Here is a 16,758-nt window from a genome sequence, read left to right on the forward strand (position 1 = left end):
CTTAGGACACGTGTCCGACACTCTTCAAAACGTGTCCTAATTTTTAAATTTTTTTAAACAGCCAAACACTCTTTTGATACTTGGAAGACACACATGTCAATCCCATAAACAAACGTGTCTATCGATTAGATACATGTGAAACTAATTATAAGTTTAAACAAAATAACTTAAGATACAATAATAAAACAAAAATTATATAAATTTATAAGAATTAGTGTCATATTGCATTTTTTATTATCTTTGAATGATATATTAATATATATAACATATAATAAATATATAAAATTACATATTTCACGCGTGTCCCCTACGTGTCGTGTCCTTCTTTTTTTGAAAATTAACGTGTCAGCGTGTCCGTGTCGTATCCGTGTCGTGTCACGTGTCCGTGTCCATGCTTCTTAGCTTATGTGAAGGTAGGTCCATATATAATATATAAATAAACATTGCAAAAATAACAATAAAAAATACCTGGAATTCCTCATAAGGATTCAAGAAAGGGTTGTGGTAATTCAAAGCAACAACAAGGCCAAGAGAAACATGTATATCCAACCGAGGAAACATCTCATTTAGGTGCCCAAATTAGGGTTTCATTGTGGAGCATGCTAATGGAAAAAATTAATTACTTGTAAATTCCAATTTTAAAGCATCAGAACTTATGAAGTCAACAAGGTTGCTCCATCCACTTTCTGAACTATACATCGACGTCCACCTCTTTTTTCTCTCCTTTTGAAAACGTTTATCACATAACGACTAATGCATTTAAAAGGACAAAATTTCTAGCATTGTTAACCATATTTTTATAAACGACTTCTGAGTAGATTTAGCATTTCATTTTATTAGTATATCCTCCACTTATACAATTACATACCTTTGTACACCATATAATGTAACACAAGAAGCTAAGGTAATTAGTAAAATTAATACACTAAATTGTATCCTTAATTAATATAGAGCTATAAAGCAAGGGCAAATGATACCTGTCTGTCTTTCATATGGTATAGAAAAGATCCCCCATATGTCTTGTTATCCAATGGCCAACCCAAGGTGTGAAGTACATGACCAGGTTCATGCTTACTTGAATCAATTTCCCAAACCTGATAAAATTCGCTTCAAGAATTAAGCACAAGCTAGAAAAATCTTGGGGATGCATTTACTAGCTAGTACTCTAATTTTACATGCCTCCAAAAGATTCTCTCTTAAATTATTTGGTCAAATGAGATTTTGTGAAAGCAAAACTACTGACAAAAGTGAAGGATCACGGAAGAACAACCATTAGATATAAAACATCTAGTTCTTCAACTACGCCATAAGGCTCTTTTTATGGATTCACCATGCTTCTAGGAAAAATTAATAACAATTAAATCATATGCATTAGAAGATAAGACTATGAATGATTTATCCTCAATGAATTATGTGCAAATTGATAATATGATGCATTAAAGTTAATTTGAAAATGGATAGCTTAGTTGACAAGACTTTATTCCCGCATGTAGATAGGTTGTTTTCGTGTTTCAAAACACTCATGCTTATGTCACAATAGAGCAACCTTACTGTTACTCCAAGGCCCACCATTGGTGAAAAGTTTCAAAAACAAAAATGTATAGGTCAATGTATCAAATTTCCAACCTACATTGTCCCTACCTCCAACCCAAAAAAATTAGAAAAATAAATGCAACTGATATTGCAAAAAAAATTACTAAGAACAAGAGAAATTTACCTCTTTAATTCCTAGAGCATAAGTTTGACGTTGTCCCTGCACCTTCTCCCTCAAATTGTACTTTTTCATTATTTTCTGCATATGAGAAAACAAAATTAAGTTCTTACTAGTTAATGAACATAGGATTGGACAGAAAATTGTAGAAACCATAGCTAATACTGCAGCCATAAGAGACAATCTCTTTATACCTCTGATAATGACCTCGGCATCCTTCACGAAGAAGTGTTATGCGTCCTGCAGAGCGACAGATTTATTAAGAGTCAGAACCAGTAGGCTAGGGACTAATAAATAAACCTAGCAAACTAGGTCAATCTTGGCAAACCTTTTCTATATGAAAGCCAATCATAAACATGAAGTTCTTTTGTAAAAAAATTTCTTATTTTCTTACTGTTGGTGGAAATATGCATATAATCAAAAAATATATATTTTTATTGCTATGCACAGATTAAAAAAAAAAAAAAAAAAAACATTACTTCTTTCACGAGGGTTAATCCCTTAAGATTTAAAAGATTCATCAAAATAAACATAAACCTTGAACCCAAAAAGTCTTGTATATTTACATCATGGTCCAACTTCTTAAAGGTTTTCTTCAGTGCCTATATTCTCAAATAGAACACCAAAAGGCTTGAATGAATATGATACGTTTATCATTTCATATTTAATGAAAACAGAGAAAGAAAGAATGAATTGGTGTACTAGAGAACGGCCAGTATTAATCTTACTTCAAGGCTCTCCAACTTCCTGGTCATTCAAATAAAAATTATTTAGTGACATTGTGACGAATGCAGTTAAAATTTAACCAAAAAAAAAAAAGAAAAAAGAAAAGAAAAACAACTCTTCATCCTCATAGATTTAAAGCATATCTGTACAGACCTTTTTGTCCTTTATTGTGGTGTTAGTTGAGCGAATTTTGTAATAACCTCTGCAATGTTGCTGAACAAAAAAACACATGATTTCAAGAGATGATACATGGTGCACATAAATCCAAGTGAATTTTGTTTAATTTTTCATGCCATGCATCAAATTTCACAAACATTTTTATATAGGCACAATTGGAGACTTGAAAATACCTGCGCTCTCTGCGGAATAATGTGCGATATCAGTATCTAACATCAGCCATGTGCATCCAATTCAATTCAAGTTAAATTCAATAATATGTTCCAAAAGCCTCTCTTGCCTTTAACCAAAACCGAAGTTTTGTGATGGGAATACCCATTCCATGCCAATCATAATGAGGAGCAAAGCCCATAGCACCCGAGCAACTTCATAATGGATAAGAAAATGAGCCACCGACTCTTCATCCAGGATCAACTTGTGTAATCCGATGGCCAATAATAAAGGTGCATATGGTGTGCAACCCTTAAAGGGTTGCACACTACAGTACAACCCTTTCATTTATCATGCTAAACAACAAGGGAAAAAAAAAATCAAAATTTTCCCTTTTTCACACTTTCCACTACTTCAAACCTAAAGTTCGACACTAATCTTTCATGGTTGCTAGGAAAGCCTCCACGCTTAGAGGGAAGATAGTAATTCATGGATTATCTTAGCATCAATACACTTCGAAAAAAGTATGCGGAGGAAATTTATTTTATTAAACATAAGCTTCACGTGGATTAAAAATTAAAATTAAAATCGTATAACAGAGGAAATTCATTTTATTAAACATAAGCATGTTGACTGCATTTTAGCTAAGATTAAAAAAATATACTTCAATTCTTTTTAGCTTTTCACACTTTTTTGTTGGTTGGAGTCTTTTCCCCATTATCTTGTCAACTTCTCGTGCTTAAACAAGGATACAAGTGAAGTTCAAGCATTATTTGATTAGCATTTTTAGAAGTATTTCTATTCTATGTGAACTACGTTCGCTTATATATATATATATATATATATGTTTTTAAAAACCAATTAAACAAATGATTTACTTGAGATGGCTATTTAATTCAACTAGAACAAGTACTAAACATTACCAAAAACACTTACAAATTGGGAGGTCCCAACCACAAGTTATAGTTGCTTCATGTGAATATCACTCAATGTATTTTGGGATAAATCTTCGGAGAACATGTTGAAGTCAATCACAAGTTTTCAACATCTAAATGCAATGAAAATATAGTTCCAAAATACATTTGTTTAAATTGCTAACAAACTAGGCATTTTTACAAACATCTTAAATACAATCAAAATTCAAATAACAAAATTAGACCTATAATTTTAATGCCAAAATTTCTTATGAAATATTTTGCAACAACTCAAGAACAAGTCATGGAACCAACAATATGGTTACAAAATACTATATTAATTAATGTAAAAATGGATTATTTCATTAAGAATGTCAACTGAGATATATAAACAGCAAAATAGAACAAAATCATTACCAAGCCTTGCTTCACTGCAAATTTCGAATCAATGTGAGCCAAGAAAGACTGGAATAGAAATTCAGATAGCATTAGAGACAGAAAATAGGGTAAAAATCAGAGAGTATAGTTTTAGAAGAGGGAGGATTTCATAAATATACACAGAGAGTAAAAAATGGGGAAGAAGAGAGTTCTAAAAGAGGGTTTAGGGTTTCAGAAATAATCAGAGGGAGGCATACCTTGTTGATTGCTCTTCAAAAAAAAATTCCTTCGTTTTCTTACAAACCAAACAGAGGCTCACTGGGTTAGATTAGAGTTTTAAACCGAACAACCACTTAGAATCTGCAGTCAGTCGAACTAGAGGAAGACAGACGAATGACCACAGTAGAGAGAGGAGCAGGGAAAGAGATCACTCGAAGGAGGGAGTAGCAGAGGGAGAGGGAGAGGGAGGGAGAGAAACGAAAGAGTGAAAGTAGAGAGAGAGAATACCTGTGGAAGAAGAAGAGAGATGGTCAACCGGTTGCTCTCCGGTGGTTCAATTTTTCAAAATTAAAGAATTCAATGGTTTGGATGTATTGGGTTATATCAAAATTAACTGATTTCTGAAAACATATATACATTTATACATTTATATGTATTGGGTTATATCAAAATATTTGAAAACTTACATATTGGTGACCTGCTTTCCAGGTAAATTAATAAAATAATATATTATATAACTAAAGGTGTAGATGGTCACAAAAAATGTATAAGTTTTTACAAAAGGCATATATTTTCACGAAAGGCATAAGCAATTTCAGAAAAAGGTGTAACTGATTTGTGAAAACCTACACTTTTTGTGAAAACTTACGCCTTTTGTAAAAACGTATACCATTTCTGAAAACTTACACATTTTTCTGAAAACTTACGCCTTCTGTGAAATTATTTACACATTTTATGAACACTTACTCCTTTTGTGAGTTGACTTACCAAAGGTGTAAACAAACGAAAACTTACACCTTTTTGTGAAAATACTTACACCATTTTTGAAAAGTTACTCCTTTTGTGTAAGAATTTTTGGCATAACATTTATACTTTTTTTTCGAACTTACACCTTTTGTGGAAGCCCAACTTAAAGCTTTTTCGGAAGTCACTTATACCTTTTGTGAAAAAATAAATTCATCAAATTTATACCTTTTGGTTAAGCTTATACCTTTTCGTGGAAGTGCTTATATTTTTTTTGAAAAGTTACTCCTTTTGTGTAAGAATTTTTGGCATAACATTTATACTTTTTCTTCGAACTTACACCTTTTGTGGAAGCCCAACTTAAAACTTTTTCGGAAGTCACTTATACTTTTTGTGAAAAAATAAATTCATCAAATTTACACCTTTTGGTTAAGCTTATACCTTTTCGTGGAAGTGCTTATATTTTTTTTTGAAAAGTTACTTATTTTGTGTAAGAATTTTTGGCATAACATTTATACTTTTTCTTCGAACTTACACCTTTTGTGAAAGCCCAACTTAAAGTTTTTTCGGAAGTTGGGCTTCCACAAAAGGTGTAAGTTCGAAGAAAAAGTATAAATGTTATGCCAAAAATTCTTACACAAAATGAGTAACTTTTCAAAAAAAAATATAAGCACTTCCACGAAAAGGTATAAGCTTAACCAAAAGGTATAAATTTGATGAATTTATTTTTTCACAAAAGGTATAAGTGACTTCCGAAAAAGCTTTAAGTTGGGCTTCCACAAAATGTGTAAGTTCGAAAAAAAGTATAAATGTTATGCCAAAAATTCTTACACAAAAGGAGTAAGTTTTCAAAAAAAAATATAAGCACTTTCACGAAAAGGTATAAACTTAAGCAAAATGTGTAAATTTGATGAATTTATTTTTTCACAAAAGGTATAAGTGACTTCCGAAAAAGCTTTAAGTTGGGCTTCCACAAAAGGTGTAAGTTCGAAGAAAAAGTATAAATGTTATGCCAAAAATTCTTACACAAAAGGAGTAAGTTTTCAAAAAAAATATAAGTACTTCCACAAAAATGTATAAGCTTAAGCAAAAAATGTAAATTTGATGAATTTATTTTTTCACAAAAGGTATAAGTGACTTCCGAAAAAGTTTTAAGTTGGGCTTCCACAAAAGGTGTAAGTTCGAAGAAAAAGTATAAATGTTATACCAAAAATTCTTACACAAAAAGAGTAACTTTTCAAAAAAAATATAAGCACTTCCACAAAAATGTATAAGCTTAAGCAAAAAATGTAAATTTGATGAATTTATTTTTTCACAAAAGGTATAAGTGACTTCCGAAAAAGTTTTAAGTTGGGCTTCCACAAAAGGTGTAAGTTCGAAGAAAAAGTATAAATGTTATGCCAAAAATTCTTACACAAAAGGAATAACTTTTCAAAATTAGTATAAGTTATTTCAAAAAAGATATAAATAACTTCACAAAATGTGTAAGTTTCACTAACCATAAAAGGAGTAAGTCTTCATTTCAAGATTCATAAACACAAAAGGAGTAAACATTTTGGGACACCCACTAAACAGTTACCACCAACATAACCATAAAAGGAGTAAGTCTTCATTTCAAGATTCATAAACACAAAAGGAGTAAATATTTTGGGACAACCACTGAACAATTACCACCAACATAACCATAAAAGGAGTAAGTCTTCATTTCAAGATTCATAAACACAAAAGGAGTAAACATTTTGGACAACCACTAAACAATTACCACCAACATAACAGTAAGTCTTCATTTCAAGATTGATACAATTACCACCAACATAACAGTAAGTCTTCATTTCAAGATTGATAAACACAGAAGGAGTAAACGGTTTCTCTGTTCTGTCTCTCACCCACACACACAGAACAGTTACCACCAAACCTCACTCCCGCTCACCACCCAACCATCGCTGGGCACCGTCGCACGCCACCGTCGCACATCGCCACCGCCGCAAATCACCACTGCCGCTTTGCAGGTTTTTTTTCTCTCTCTCTCGATCTTGGTCTCTCTCTGTCGATCTGTGTCTCTTCTCTGTCGATCTCCGTCGATCTCGGTCTATCTCTGTCGATCTGTCTCTTCTCTGTCGATCTCCGTCGATCTCGGTCTCTCTCTGTCGATCTCCGGCGACCTCGGTGTCTCTCTGTCGATCTCCGTCGATTTCGGTCTCTCTCTCTCTGCCGATCTCTCTGTCGATCCCTCTATCTCGGTCTCTCCGTCTCTGTCGATCTCGGTCTCTCTCTCTCTCTCCCTTCCTCTATATTAAAAACAGGTCCTCTTTTACCTTGAGATACTTGGTTGGATTTGGACTTGGATTGGTTAATCCAAGGCTGTCTTACTGCCATTACAAACCCCTAAAATCTTATAGCAATTTACCACTAACATTTCGCCAATCCAAATGCTAAAATTCCTGGAAGATCATTTTCTTTTCTCATAATTAATCAGAAAAGAACCACTTTCACAAACCGACGATCGAAACCCTCACTCACTCTTAACAGTTTCTATCTTCTTCTTCTGATTCAGAAAGAGTGAGATCGTGGAGTGGTGGAGATGGGATATGGAGCTGGAAGCTTCCTCAAGGTCGTTGCTAACAACTTCGATGTTCTCGCTGGGTATCTCTCTCTATCTCTCTATCTACTTTACCCAAATTCTATTGATACAGAGACAGTCGGACAGAAATCAATTTCAATGCCCTTCTCTCTTGTTCTTTGCTTCGCAGCTATGCTCTTGTTCTCTTTTTGTTTTCTCAAATATGAATTTTCTACACTTTACTCAAACCAACCCTGAATACGTTATTTTATTTTAAATTTTTTCCAATTTTGAGTAAAAATAGTTTGCTTTCTAGGTCTACATCCTAAAAATTTAAAAAGAAAAACTGGAACAAGTTTGAAAAGAAAAAAAAAAAAAAATTGTAAGTACAATTTACCACTAAAATTTTTTCTTTTTTACTTTCCTTGTTTCCTTCTCTATAATTTGTTGATGTTTCTAAGAGACAAGAGCATAACTGGTAGCCATTTGCAGTATTTTTCTTTGCATATGATTGGAAACATGCCTTTTTTCCACCTCGTTGTTGCTTGCTCTATCATTTGAATTAGCAAGTCAATGGAGAAATTATGCTTGCCATTATACTTTGCTGCCATTAAGGCATTACATGTTCCCCTCAGAAGTGTTTGTGGTCGCACAAACTAATGCGATCAAGTACATGTTGTCTAAACCCATAATGAGGGGAAGACAAGACAAATGGTTGTTGGCTCTAATAGAGTATTGTTTCAAGTATGTCCCTCAAAAAGTCGTAAAAGGCCAAACTTTGGTTGATTTCTTAGCTAAACACCCTTGTTCATCTATTAATGAGGACTTATTTGAAATTAATTGTATAGAAAACACCCCTTGTAGACTAATGTTTGATGCTCTAGAACTAAGGAAGGGGTTGGAGCTCGTGTTGTGTTTGTTGCCCCTAATGAGCAAGTACATCAATTTTCTTACTAGTTAGATGAACGACATGTCTTATCAAATAATCAAGCTAGGTATGAGGCCTTGATTATAGGTTTAGAATTGGCTATAGAATTCATAATCACTAGTTTGCAAGTTTTTGGTGATTCACATTTGGTTATCAAGCAAGTTAAAGGGGAATACAAGTGCACTAACAAGGCCTTAGAAGAGTATTTAGTTGAGGTTAAATGGTTGGTGAGTTTCTTCAGCCATGTGACATTTTAGCACATGTTTCGATTGGAGAATAATGAGGCTAATGAAATGGCTCAAGTGGCTTCTTGTTTAAAGATTCCTAAAGGATTCCAATAGGATCCAAAAGAGAAATTTCGTGACAGTAATGAATTTGGAAGTGGCAAAAGAGGATTGGAGACATCCTTTGATCAAATATTTTATAAATGCCAATGAGAAGGTTAGTAGGCAGATTAAGTATCAAACCTTGAATTATGTCATCATGGGATATGACTTATTCAATAGAGCCCATGATGGTATGACCTTATTATACATTAGCCAAAATGAACAGATGAAAGTAATGGATGAAGTGTATGAAAGCATATGTGGTGCCTATCAAGCTAGAGAAAAAATGAGGTGAATGATCAACAGGTACGGTTTATTTTGGCCTACAGTAAGGAAGGGTTGTATGGCCTATGCTAAGAGATGTCAGGCATGCCAAAAGCATGATAGCCTTCAAAGAGTCCTTGCAATTGGTTTGCATTCAGTGATAAAGCCATAGCCTTTCAAAGGATGGGCAATGGACTTGATTGGGCAAATTTTTTCTCCTTCTTCAAAACAGCATTCTTACCTTTTGGTGGTAGCTAATTACTTCACCACGTAGGTGGAAGCAGTGCCATTGATGGTAGCAACCCAAGGGCATGTAATTGACTTGGTGAAAAAGCATATAATCCATACATTTGGTCTACTCCAATCGATTACTGTTGATCAGGAAACTATGTTTAATGGAGAAGAGATTAGTGAATCTGCCAAGGAATATGACATTTCAATCCTCAATTCATCACCTTATTATGCTCAGCCTAATGGGCAAGCTGAGTAATAGAATAATAAAGAATAATTTGGAAAGGGTGATTGAGGAGAACCCTAGATATTGGCACAATTTATTGTCTAATGTATTGTGGGCCTATTGAAATTCCAAGAGAAACAGTACTGGTACTACACCTTATGAATTGGTATATGGCCATGATGCAATGTTGCCTTGAGAGGTGATTGTCCAATCTAGTTGAGTGGCCTTACATTATGATATTCCAATTGATGAATATACTGAGGCCATGATGGTTGAGTTACAAGATTTAGAGGAAAAAGAGTTATGGCTTATAGCTATCTTGTTGCCCAAAAAAGAAGAGTGGAGAGAGTCTACAATATGAGGATAAAAGTTAAGATACTTTCAGAGGGGGATTTGGTGTGGAAGACTATCTTACCTATAGGCAGTAAGGATCCAAAATTTGGAAAGTGGTCCCCAAATTGGGAAAGACCATTTAAGGTTTTTGAGGTCCTTAGAGGATGAGCCTATCACCTTGCATCCTTGGAAGGGGTCCCACATAGGAAAGTTATAAATAGTAAATATTTAAATAAATATTATCCAACCATGTAGGAAAATGTTAGACAAGCATAAAGTAAGAAGACATGCATAAAAAAATTTTCTTTTCGTTATTAAATTTAAACACAAAAAAAGTTCTAATGTCTATTCTAAAAAAGAGAAAAAATAAATACAAAAATCTCAGTCCCTTTGAAGAACAATTACAAAGCTAGCCCAAGCTGAGAGGATTGCCCTTCTTTTGGCCTTCACTTGGACATCTCTAAGGCCAGTGGGGCCATCTTTTGCCAACAACTGGTCCATTTGTTGATTAATATTACTCTGCTCCTCCATTAAGAGAGTTTGCTAGGTATCAGCTACAGTAAGTTCTGCTTGCAACTGTTGTATTTGTGCAATATTGGAAGCCTTCTTCTCATTGATGAAGGCACTTTCTTTGCAAAGCAGCAGCACTGGCCAATGTGTGAGAAACTTGCCTTACAAAGGCCATTTGTGCATTAGCAGCCTCAATCTGAACTTTAAATTATGTCATGAAAGAAAGCTATTGGAGAAGTTGACCCATGAAGTCTTGGAGGATTTGAAGCCGGTCAAGATCTAAAATTCTTGCTGCTAGTGGTAGAAAACTTTGAAAGCTGCCAGAAAGTTCTTCAACCCTGGTGAGGGCAAGATCTTCAAAAAAATGACTAAGCAGTAGGAATAATTGGTCGATTTCTTGTTGTTTAGAAGAGGTTAGTTGGTCGAACCCTTCTTCATAGGTAGTACTAGCTATTGACAACTAAAAGGCACTGGTCTTTTTTAGCAAATATGGAGTCAAGTCCATTGGAGAACTCCTGGCTTGGTCACATTAATGTAGAGATTAATGCATAATAATGGAAGTCTAGAATTAAAAATAAAAAAAATAAAATAAAAAAAGGTTACCTCAGTGGTAGTAGCAGGAAAAGAAGAGGTGCTCTTGATAAGACTTGCTTGAGAAGTCTGAATGTCAACCTCAGTGGTAGGAGTTACAATGACGGTGGTGCTAACCATGTCTATTGGAGGAGTTGATGGTTCATCCATTGTTAGGGGAATATAAATCAGTTGTAGCGCTTGAGAAATATTAGAATGCCCAAAAGATGATAACCTTAGTTCAGAAATAGAAGAAGGGGAGTCTGAAGAAGCTAGTAGGGGAAGTACAGAAGAAGGGATATCACCTAAAAAGTTTCTAGGGTCATATGGAACTGAAAAAGGATAAGCAAAAAAAAGAAAAAAAAAGTAAATGGTACCTTCTGTGATAGGGTCACTCTCAAGGGCATGATTATGATCAGAATGTTTTGGGAGTATGTGGCCAAGATGAGGCCCAAGAAAAGTTCTATCGACTAGTTCAGAAATGGCCTTACAAATGGTTACTGCATACATGATTAGGAAAACAGAAGAATAAAAGGAGATACAGCAAGAAAATAAAACAAGGAGACTTACCCTGAGGTGGCAAGGTGTGTTCTAAAGGGAGTTGGCTATCAGACACTTGATGTAACCCAGTAGGTTTTGGGTCGATCAAGGGGTTTGTTTCCTCAGCTCCAAGACTTTGCCTCTCGCTTCATGGTTCCACCCATACCATTACCAAATTGATTCAAAATCACAGAGAATTTATCTTGTTCTGCTTTGACTTAGATCTAAGAGAGACGATATCTGGAAAATGCAATTTTAAGACTGTACAGATCTTGTTGTCTTCAAAGTTTTTAGATTCTTCTCCTCAGGTGCATTAGAAAAGAAAAGAAGTATTGCTTCTGAAGCTTGTGAAAAGGGACGATTACAGACCTTCAACTACTATCCTTGCGAAATTATCTGCTGATCTCTGCAACACCCAACTTAATCCAAGAATAGAGGCATTTAATACAAGAGAAGTCACCAAACAGCTAATGAGATATTGTACATACAACGTGTCTATAATTATCCATGTACTAGTAATCGATGGATGGTCACTGGCAAGCAAATCCACCCGGAGGTGTCAGAATGCTCATTATCCTCAATTTGAAATATGTTTGGCAGTTACTGAATTTAGTACAATATTTGACCCAACTATAGGCTATATAAGGTTATATGTATGCTCTCTTTCCTTTTCTTTTTTCTTCTCCCTCAAGGAATTCAACTTGTTTGCATCAATGCTTTCATTTTTCTTTTATGTTAACCATGTTGATTATTTCTTCTTTCTTTTTTTTTTTTCTTTTTTTCCCAGGGACTTGCTGTTGTGCCAATCTGGGATAGCAATCGCAGACAAATTTCGGGGATGCTGACTGCTTCTGATTTCATTTTGATATTGATGGAGGTATTAATGCATGTTCTTATCTGCTAGCTAGAATTAGGTGCTTATTCTAGCATAAACCTGTAACTTGCAGACAGCTTTTACACTGCACATTGTTTCTGTGGGCTCCCATCTTTCTTGATGGTGCATGCATTTGGTTAGCTGGTCAATAGTTCAATTTTGACAATTTGACTTCTACAATCAGTTACTAGCAACTCATTGCTTATCTTTGGAGATATGACTTGATTATTATGTTGTTGTTTGCATCCCTTGTAATTCAATGTATGTCATGGTCTCTTCTTGAGATGTTTGTTTTTTGGATAATCAATTTATGTTTGCTTGTTAATTTCTGCAGCTTCATAGAAATCGTGCAAAACTGACTGATGAACAGCTGGAAGTGCATACAAGATCTGCCTGGAAAGAAGGGAAATCCCAACAATATGGAGAAGCGTTTAGGGCTGCACAGCTGATGTTTGGTACGCCTTTAATATGGGTGAGTGCTCTTGCCCACATAGAATATTCAGTGGATTTGGGCCTTTTTGCTTTTATTCATGTTCCCATCATCTAATCCCCCCTCCCCCCATCTTTTTGCAAAACACACACATGAAACTTGGTAAAGGAAACTTGAATTTCTTGGTGGTAGATTTCTTAATAAATGTTTCAGTTTTTCATTTTTTCAATTGATGAGATATATGGTTATATTCTCATATGGTAGCGTTTCATAGATTTTAATATTGTAGTTCTTTGCCCTTTTACTGTAACCCACAGGCTGGTCCCGATGAGTCTCTAAAAGATGTGGCTCTGATGATTTTGCAAAATAAGATATCAACTATTCCCATAGTGAGAATGTAAAATGGAGAAATTAGGGTTGAAAGTTAGGAGGAAGAAGAAGAAGAAGAAGAAGAGAGAACTTTGTATATAATAAAAAACCAATTGAATTCCCTCAACTGTACATCACTCAAATATATATAAAAAACCTAAAGTAGCAATATGACCATCGTACCCTCAACTTAAGTAAATATTAACAAGAGAACAAAAATAACTAAAAGAACTATTCTAACACCCATTATATACTCAACAATAGAGGAATCTTGCCCACTGTTGTTACACATAGCATGCCTCGGTGGAATACTAAAATGTGGGCGGCTTTGTCAAGTTATTTAAAGATCCATTCTCTAGTAATATTGTGTATGTTGTTAATAGCTTACCTTCTCTTCTCTCTTTTTCTCGTAAAACTTAGATATATGCAGGCACTTTAAAAACCATCTTGATTGTCTACCTATTCTACGACAACCGGTCGGTAGCCTCCCTTTAGGTACATGGAAAAGTGAAGTTGGAGAAGCACATGGTCATTTGTTAGCATTACGTCCCAATGAAACTCTTAGTTATGCTCTTAATATATTGATAGAAGGTGCGCATCAACTTTTCTAATATTTCAGCCTAAAGTTTTACTTTTATGTATACCTGACTTGCACCCCACACACGAACAATTTCTATAATAAAAAATGTGCCTGCATGCTCTCTCTCTCTCTTAGTGTGACATTGCAGTATAATCGATTTCTGTTATTGAACGAACACATTTTTTCACTCAATTTATTTTTTTTACATGAAATTGCTGGTTCTGCAAAATGTTCCTTTTAGGCCGCTACTTTATGCATTGCCATATTTTAAAAACATTTAATGAGCCAATATCATCATTCTTCAGTTGAATTGGTGTTACCATCTATTAGTTTGATTGCTAATTAGTCAAACATTATATCTAGATGGGTTGTAAAAGCCAAACTTTGATTTTTATGTTTTTGTCTGTTTTTTTATTCTACAAATCTCTTATCTGAAATTTTTAGTTAATTTGTTGCTTGGGCGAGTAATTTATCTAAATTTTGGTCAACTATGTGGGGTGCATATACAGTTTTATATTACCGATTTCACCCATCTTCCTTTTCTATTTTCCAGCTCAAATAAGTTCAATTCCAATTGTCGATGGTAAAGGCTCCCTTATAAATGTATATTCCAGAAGGTAATTTCTTGGTTTTAGGCCATTTTAAAATTTTCATGTTTGTCTCCAATACATATTCAGTTTTACATCGTTTTAAAGTTGGTTTCAACTTAATTTTTTATATTTAGTGATATCACCTCTTTGGCAAAAGATAGTCTGTATACTCGTATTCAGCTTTGGATAACGAAATTATTCCTTCACGGGTTTGTCCACCTTGTTTTTTATTTCTAAGTTGGGATCATCGTAATAAATTTGAGATTCTTCAATTATTCAATTATAAGATAATTCTATATCGCAAGTAGTTGTGAAAAGTTTGAGAAATCTTTTTAATAACAATGCAAGGTATGCTTAGAAATTTTAAAAACATGAGTTCTCCTTCCATAAATATTCTGAATATTTCAAGAAACTCGGAAAAATACAGGAATTATTTGTATTATTCAGGTTATTTGGGAAAAAACACCAGTTAATGGAATATACAGGAGTGTTCCAGGATTCACTTGTTTGAGAGATTCTAAAAAGACTAGAGAATTTTGTTATCATGGATGGGATTAGGGTTACGAGATAGGATTCTCAGCTATTGGTTTAACACAATTCATTGTTTTAGCAGTTTAGTTGGGATGCTGATGTAGGACAGCTTGTTGGATTTTCGTAATAGAGGTTATTTGATGGCCTAAACAGTGAGTAATTTAGGATTTTAATGGGTAAATTAGAGGCTTATAAGTAGGAGAAGGGATTAGGGTTGATTTGGGGGTGATTGAATAGGGCTTTGGGGCTGTAGCATGTTTATAAATGGTTTGACTAACCAAACACTAAATCAGATTTGTAATTACCAGATGGTCATTCCTGTCGCGTGGTCAGAGCTTTTATGTTCCTTCCAACATTTCTTGCTTCTGTTAGAAGTTACAAAAAATAGAGTATTTCTTTTAGTTTTTGGCATGTATTCTACATTGATTTTTGGTTTATGGAAATAGGAGGGCAGGTGAAGTTTACACCAACAATTATCTAATTTTCTTTATTTAACTGCTGCAACACTTCACAATAAATACATTTACCCTGATATTTCATGTCTGCCCTATTTGTATTTGAAATATGTGTTTTTTTCTTCTTCTTCTTTCCCTTTTGTTTTTGTTTTATTTTCTTGGACAGAGAACTCTGTCCTCTTTGGAGTTGCCTAGGGCTGTTGTTGGTAACGGGCTATCCTCATCAGTCTCAGCTGATGAGTGCACCTCAATTGATAATTCAGAGAGGACTGATGGAGGTGCCTTTGATGGAAGTGGCAGTCATATACAAAACAATGGGAGGCGGATGCAAAAGGTTCAGGATCCTGCTTGAGATCTTTCAATGCAAGTATTGGAGAAATTCTCTCGTGTGACTAGATTTGCTCGAGAAACTACTTCCCAGATTTTCCGGGAAAGTCATAGTGATAGTTTTGGCACTAATGAGAGGAGGACAGAATAAATTTTTGGTGTGGTATAGATTTCCTTTTGATATTAAATTTGGTTAATCCTCTATTATGTATGGAATTAAATTATTGGGGTTGAATTATACTTGGTTCGTATGGAATTTGTATTACATTTAGAATTGGACGTTGAATATAAATTTTTTGGATGGTTGGAAGTGAAATGTGTGCACGTTGTTGAATGGTTGATAATATATTCAGTATTGATGGATTATATTGTTTATACAGGGTATAGGTTGCACTAATAATGGATACAAGTGGTTCAGTATTGATGGATTATATTGTTTATACAGGGTATAAAACATACATAAATTGTTATAGTCTGTTAATTTTTGAAAGGGTAATATGTTATAATCTATTGTTGATTTTTCAATAATCTATTGTAATGAAACATACAAGAGCTTGCATCATTGAAAGGGTGACTGGTATAATTTGTTATTGAAAGGGTAAGTGGTAATGAAATAGGTTATTCTTTTATTCTATTATTCTATTAAACAGGTTATTCTATTGTAATGAAACAGGTTATTCTATTAATCTATTAAATCATTGATTTCATATGGTATTTTTGAATGAGCAGAAATGGAGATTGGTTCGAACAGTGGTGACTTCTTTTTGAATGAGCAGAAATGGAGATTGGTTTGAATCAAATTTATGGAGTGCAACCGTGTGAAAAAATCTGTCTTCAAAGCTCTGTTCAAAAACCTGTGTGAAAAAATCTGTCTTCAAATCTGTCTGCAAAAACCTCTGATAAAATCTGTCTTCAAAACTGTGTTCAAAACCTGTGCAAAAAAATCAGTCTTCAAAAACCTGTGTCAAAACACCTGTTGCAAAAAACTGTGTTAAAAAACCTGTCAAAAAATCTATCTACAAAACTGTGTTGAAAAAATCTGTCTTCAAATCTATCTGCAAAAACCTGTGTCATAAAATCTGTCTTCAAAATTGT

At 34.2% G+C, this 16,758-nt stretch overlaps 2 protein-coding genes across 20 annotated transcripts in view; one reads left to right on the forward strand and one right to left on the reverse strand.

Annotated features, from left to right (window-relative positions):
- Positions 1-16,758, reverse strand: part of LOC114260429 (electron transfer flavoprotein-ubiquinone oxidoreductase, mitochondrial) — a 53,149-nt gene that overhangs the window by 3,944 nt on the left and 32,447 nt on the right. For 4 of the 19 annotated variants that reach the window (XM_082886281.1, XM_082886279.1, XM_082886280.1 and 1 more), the window contains exons 2-4: positions 1,906-4,143; positions 1,718-1,792; positions 978-1,094 (exon numbers count right to left, since the gene is read on the reverse strand). In XM_082886281.1, the coding sequence (XP_082742407.1) occupies positions 978-1,094; positions 1,718-1,792; positions 1,906-1,926 (213 nt within the window). In that variant the 5' untranslated portion in view covers positions 1,927-4,143. The other 15 variants (XM_082886272.1, XM_082886271.1, XM_082886274.1 and 12 more) reach the window with 15 other exon arrangements.
- LOC145799294 (uncharacterized) lies at positions 4,050-15,979 on the forward strand. The gene is made up of 7 exons (XM_082888840.1): positions 4,050-4,184; positions 6,813-7,028; positions 12,295-12,384; positions 12,716-13,498; positions 13,601-13,771; positions 14,314-14,377; positions 15,503-15,979. The coding sequence occupies exons 1-4, from the start codon at positions 4,050-4,052 to the stop codon at positions 12,926-12,928; spliced, it is 654 nt and encodes a 217-aa protein (XP_082744966.1). The 3' UTR covers positions 12,929-13,498; positions 13,601-13,771; positions 14,314-14,377; positions 15,503-15,979.

This window comes from Camellia sinensis, chromosome 9, assembly GCF_055761805.1.
Source record: "Camellia sinensis isolate YWXY chromosome 9, ASM5576180v1, whole genome shotgun sequence".
Lineage (NCBI taxonomy): Eukaryota > Viridiplantae > Streptophyta > Magnoliopsida > Ericales > Theaceae > Camellia > Camellia sinensis.